At 44.1% G+C, this 6,098-nt stretch overlaps 1 protein-coding gene across 3 annotated transcripts in view; it reads left to right on the top strand.

The window, feature by feature from the left end:
- The window catches only part of prkcaa (protein kinase C, alpha, a), a 155,819-nt gene that overhangs the window by 109,306 nt on the left and 40,415 nt on the right, over window positions 1-6,098 (top strand). Inside the window, exons 9-10 of one of the 3 annotated variants that reach the window (XM_048247364.1) lie at window positions 3,601-3,648; window positions 5,008-5,085. The exons of 1 other annotated variant lie outside the window; for it this stretch is intronic. In XM_048247364.1, the coding sequence (XP_048103321.1) occupies window positions 3,601-3,648; window positions 5,008-5,085 (126 nt within the window). The remainder of the gene's footprint in view (window positions 1-3,600; window positions 3,649-5,007; window positions 5,086-6,098) is intronic. One more of the 3 variants, XM_048247365.1, reaches the window with a different exon arrangement.

Raw genomic sequence — 6,098 nt, 5'->3', positions numbered from 1 at the left:
TCACCTCTTCTCATCCCACCCTTTCTTCCTGGGTACACTTTTCTCTCTATCTGTCTCTGTCCTCCTCTTCCTTGGTCTGTGTCTCTCCATCTTCCTGATCTGTTGTAAGACTATCTAAAGTTACAGCTACTGCAAACAGAGCAAGTTTACCAACAGCTTATCTTCAAAGCTCTTTCGGAATCATTCACTGGGCCGGTCTGTCACAGTGTTCAAGTTGGCTTGATTCACAGCTATTGAAGTTCACTGTGCATATGGATATCAGTCAGTCCACCATCTACTGTATCTGTCATATCAGTATCTGCTTGTGATGTTTTATCTGACCGTAGTCTGTCCACCATCTATCTGTCCACCGCTCCTGTCTCTCTCCGGTCAGTCAGTCAGTCAGACACATAACAAACCTGCTTGCTCCGCTCACTCAACTGTTTGTATGAGTTCAAGAAAGGTTCTCACATTTGTCAGTCATTTAAATGTGTCCTCTTATCAGGTATTATCAGATATACTGATGGTGTAGATCAGGGGTTCCCAAACTTTTCAACCCGCGACCCCCAAAATAACCGTGCCAGAGACTGGCGACCCCCACTATCCCTGGATGTGACTCAAAAATAAAATAAAAAATGCGCACCCGCCCCACGCACTAGGCTTATCCAAACACGGGCTTAACGACAACACAAAAGAACAGAGCAGCCTATTATGATTTTACATATAGAACTTTACCATATGATAAAAGCAGAATACCTTAGTCAAAAAATAATATCCATGTAACATGAGTGCAACTTTGAAACATTACTTTAATTTCCATTTTAAAGCAACACCAAAGCACTTTTACTGTAGCACGCACGCTATTTGTTTATCCAGCACTGGCTTTGGAAATAATGTCTACATACAAGGTAGAGTACGTTGCATGATTTTATGAAAGTATGATGTATTGCGACATCAGAAGCAAGTCAAATGTGTAGTTTCTTATGTCTCATTCCATCGAACTACAGATCCGCTACCCGATCTGGCAAACTTAGTGCGGTTATAGCCGATAGAGGGCCGCGAAGAGAATGCAGAAGTGCCGTTCACCCTGTTACGAGTTGATGATTTTGGAAACAATATTTTAATGTACAAAAAACTCTTTGGTGTTGCTTTAACAGAAGAATATCTCAGTCAGGGTAATATCCACAAACTGTTGTAAACATATATTGTTGCTGCGCAAATTTACATTTTGGCAACTATGTTTCAGCGTTAATCTCATCTAATGAGATGGATGGAACACAGCAAGTCCATTCTTGGTTTAATTGTGGAGACGGCCACACGGAGATCATCCTCCACATTTAGACGCGATCTGTATTTGTTTTTAACATATGTCAGTGCAGAGAAAGTCTTTTCGCACAGACATGTGGAGCCAAATGGCGTCAGTACGTCCATCGCGGCCTTGGATAGCTGTGGATATTCCCTCTCGACTTAAATCCAGAACTCAGCAAGTGTCTTGGAATTAAAATCTGTCTTTAAAGTGCGGTCACATGACAGCTCAACCAGTGCGTCCTCCATGCCGGCTGACAGATGACTTGCGGTGGTTACAGTGAATGGTGATCTTATCCAGTCATAAGTCATTTTCCAAATTTTTTTGATTTATGGAAATCATTTCGCGACCCACCCCTCGCCGTCCCGCGACCCCCACTTTGGGAACCCCTGGTGTAGATGATTGGTTATACTGCCAGGATGGTTTTTAGCTGCAGTTCCCTTACATGGCTCTTGTTATACATGTAGTTTGTGCTACTGTGTGCAAGTGCCTCATAAGAGGGCAATAGAATGTGAGATGTGGCGGTGTGCCCTTGGCTTTGTCTAACGGAGACTGGAGGGTGTTGTCTGGACAGAGTGGAAACACGGATGGGAGAGTGGCCACTAGAGCACCTGTGCACTGGGTGTCCACCTACGACCCGTGTTTAGTTTACAGAGAGAGTCAGAGGATTAATAGCCACACAATCAGAGGATTATCAGTGCTGTTACTGGCTGATGGACTGCAGTGCAAACACAAGACTTGTTTTAGCGTGTGTCAATTATGAATGAATTGAGTGATGGCAAGGTTTTAAGTTCCTTAAGAAATACCTAATGCCACCACTAGAGGTCTCCGACTGACTTCAGTTTGTTAAAATAATATGTATTTCCATGTTTTGTGGAGGTGTAGAGCTTTAAAGTACATGTGCACTGTAAAGTAGACTGTCCTAAAAATGACAGCATGAAAAAAAATCACACATTTGTAAAGCTGACAACAACAGCTTTAGGACTGTGGGGTTTATTCGCCAATCAATTGTGCCCTGCTTTTACTCTGGGTTATTATGGGGGATCAGCCCAGCTGGAGAGACCCCCCCTCCCCTATTTCTTCCATATGTCTGTATGGATAATAAGATACCCCACATATGTCTGTATGGATAATTAGATACCCCACATATGTCTGTATGGATAATAAGATACCCCACATATGTCTGTATGGATTATAAGATACCCCACATATGTCTGTATGGATTATAAAATACCCCACATATGTCTGTATGGATAATAAGATACCCCTAGTGTCGTGCCCTATCTAGTATGTCTTATGAGCACCCACATATCTAAGATGCTTTTGGGAATGGAAGTCATGGTTCTCCCTGGTGATTGTTGATTTCTGAAGTTTAGTTGGTGTTTGTCTGGGCTATCAGTGACCCCTGGTCACTGTCTGGAGTGTCCTTGCTTGAGACGTTCAGACAGTGAGCATGACTACGCAGGCAGAAGGCATAAATGACCCTTGGTGCTTTTAAAGGGGACAGGAATACTCAGTCAATCAGTCTCACTGAAAAAAGTTTTCTGACATTTTCTGAGGTACTCATGAGAGTTCTATGTTTTAAAAAGCTTTAATCTCGCATGGTTATTCTTTTAGAACACATGCCTACGTGTTTGGGCATCGCTGCCTTCATCAGAGCAGGACAAAATGGTAGTCAGCCTCACTGGTCGTGCACCACGTGGACTCTTTCTTTCACTGTGTTTCTTTCCCTCTCTCACACACTCTTTCACCACCTTGATCTTCTCCTCTCGCTCCTCTAATATTTTGCTTTTTGTTTGTAGGTCTCTCCCTTAACTTTCTCTTCCTAATTGTTCTTCCTCCATGTTGCTTTGCTTTCTCTAGTTTCTTTCCTCAACCCCTTCTTAAACTGCTTTTACCCAGCGGTGTTTCAGTGGAGAAGGCAGCTCCAGCGTGTCTCATGTCCCCATGTTTAAAGCCCCCCTCACCCCTGGCTGCTGAGCTCTGAGGTGGTGTGTTGCTGATGGAGGCTCCTGCAGCTGAACCAAGAGCTGAGTTAAGATCTACTGTACACGCTGCTGCCTCAGTCCCATCTGAGCCTCTGGATCTCAATAAGTGCTTGGGAATATGTGTGTGTGTGTGTGTGTGTGTGTGTGTGTGTGTGTGTGTGTGTGTGTGTGTGTGTTTGTGTGTTTGTGTGTACCTCTGCACCTCTTCATATGGTGGGTGAGTGAATGTGTGTGTGTGTAAATGAGTGAGTGTGCATTGTTGCATATGTGTGTGTTTAGTGTGTGGGTGTGTATGTGCGTGTGTTCACCTTTCTCCTGTGGTTGCAGGCTGCCAAAGTCAAAGAGGACAGTAAGAGTAAAAAGCAGCGTGCGAGGGTAGGTCGCTGAGTGTGTTTTGGCCCCTGCATCTCTTCAGCTTCTGCCTTATTAACCCCTGCTTCTAAATGCACGGGTTCTCAGATCTCCTCTGCCAGCCAAAACAGTTGCTCTCTGAAACAGAAGAAGCTGCTTTTGTGTGTGTGTGTGTTTGTATGTGTTGGTGAGAGAGAGATTTGATGTTGTTAGGAGGACAGTGGATATAAAAAGTGGAAACTGTACTTGTTTGCAGCACTGTGAGCATTTATGAAGTAACAGGTGTGGAACTTAGAGACTCAGGCTCCCGCTTATTAAATAGTAATTTAATAAACAACGTTTGGTCCTTCAACCTTCCTCAGGTTATTTTTTTAGAAAATCGACCAACATGTTGTTCATTAAATGAATATGTGCAAAGAAGCAGTGTGCGGGAGTCTCTAATTTCCATGACTGTCGACTTCAGGTCTTCTGTAACGCACCTGTGCAGAATTGGTGTGCAAAAGTCTTTTGTTTGCTCGATTGAAGTAAGAGGTGAAAAGAAAAGTGTCTGCTTGTGTGGGCAGAGAAAGACAAGAGTTGAAAAGAAGATATAATCTGTTTGCAGTTTGGCTTCTGTGTTTGATTGTTTATTTGTCCGTGTCTGTGTGTAGCCCACTGTGTGCAGTATTGGAAGGGACTGCGTTTCCTTTGCTCTTGAAATAGGTAAAGCCATGATGGTTTTGAACTGCTTAAATCTGTTGGACTATTCAGACAATTTGATTCCTGACGAAACTTGACTCGTAACGTGGAATCAAAGTAGGCTATAGCCTACAAAATGTGTGTTTGTGTGTGTGTGAGCGTGTTTAAGAGTGACTCTTGGCAACTTGGCAGTAAGACCTCTTTGAATACATAGCCAGTCTATGTGTTTTCTGTGACTACACCCGTATGTGTGCCGTGACACCGGGCATCTGACTTAAAGCCCTGTAGTCTTAGTCGTAGTCACGCGTATTCACTGTGAGGCAGCTGTGTAGTGTGTAGTGCATCTTGGCCCGTTGTTGTGCATGGCATGGAGTCTTGCCGTAGGTGAGCCTCTCACTCTTCTTCTCATTCGTGTGACAGAACAGCCTTTAAAACCCAGCTGCAGTGTTTCCCATACAATGGCTTATTTGTGGCGGCCCGCCACAGCATCAACATTGACCACCACCAGATTGATTTTTGAAGTATTTAAATTGGTTCAATGTGCCGCTCTCGCTCTCTTTCTGGTTAGGATAGCCAAGTGAACGTGAGAATACAGCTGGGTTATCTAGGTTAGCACGATGTATGTGTCTGCTTGTCGATATCGACTGCCTGTGCAAAGTGGAGTTTCTTGAACTCTGACGCTGAATGTTTGCTCCCTCAATCCAGATCAATATTGGGAAATTTTTTCCAAGACTCAAATCAAGGGCTCATTCGGAGGAGGAGCAAAGCCAGCTTGGACCTGAGGTATTAGCATAAACCAGAGTTAGCGAGTTAGCGGAAAAACAACAACAACAACAAACAAAGCGTGGGAAAAAGCTGAACAATGTGATTAGCAAACCCCAATTAATTTGTGACGAAATATTTCCAGGCTTCAACCAGTGCTGGTGGGGCAGCTTCAGCAAAGACAGTGTCAGGACGAAAAGAGGTAGCTATAGCTAATGAAGATTTAAGAGAGGAGGACAGCAGTGGCCATGCTGCTGTGGGAGAGCGTCAGGAGCAACAGGTGAGATGGACAGCAAACACAGAGGAATGCAGAAGGTGGACAGGTCAGAAAAGCAGATTTCTCAGGAAAAAGGGCCTTATGTGTATTCTCCCATGCCTTGTAGACAGGACATCAGCACGCAGCAAGGACAGAGGTACTGGATTTAATCCAGAGTGGCTGAATATCAGGCCTCAGTTTAAGACTTGGATGTACCATACACTGAATGGTAAATGTAATATCTTCATTTGTGCTATCATGGTTAAATAATCAGAAATCCGGGTTGCCGGTTCGAGCCCCGACCAGTGGGCTGCGGCTGAAGTGCCCTTGAGCAAGGCACCTAACCCCTCACTGCTCCCCGAGCGCCGCCGTTGTAGCAGGCAGCTCACTGCGCCGGGATTAGTGTGTGCTTCACCTCACTGTGTGTACACTGTGTGCTGTTTGTGTTTCACTAATTCACCAATTGGGTTAAATGCAGAGACCAGATTTCTCTCACGGGATCAAAAAAGTATATATACATACTATACTACTAGCATACTTATACTATACTACTAGCATACTTATACTATACTACTAGCATACTTAAATCATGTTTTTGTGTCTCTTTGTTCCATCATCTCTCTTGCTACCAACACAAATGGGGTCTAGCTATGTGAGGAACACCGCAGTTTCATGGGGTTAGAGTCAACTTACTGGACAGTCAACCGTTTGTATCGTTAGCCTCCTGTGCTTTCTCATCTACTAGGCTACTTCAGCAGCTCTGTCAACAGTTGGAATG

The sequence above is a fragment of the Alosa alosa genome, chromosome 7, assembly GCF_017589495.1.
Source record: "Alosa alosa isolate M-15738 ecotype Scorff River chromosome 7, AALO_Geno_1.1, whole genome shotgun sequence".
Classification (NCBI taxonomy): Eukaryota; Metazoa; Chordata; class Actinopteri; order Clupeiformes; family Clupeidae; genus Alosa; species Alosa alosa.
The sequence above is the reverse complement of the archived record's forward strand: the minus strand, read 5'-3'. Positions and strand labels throughout refer to the sequence as shown.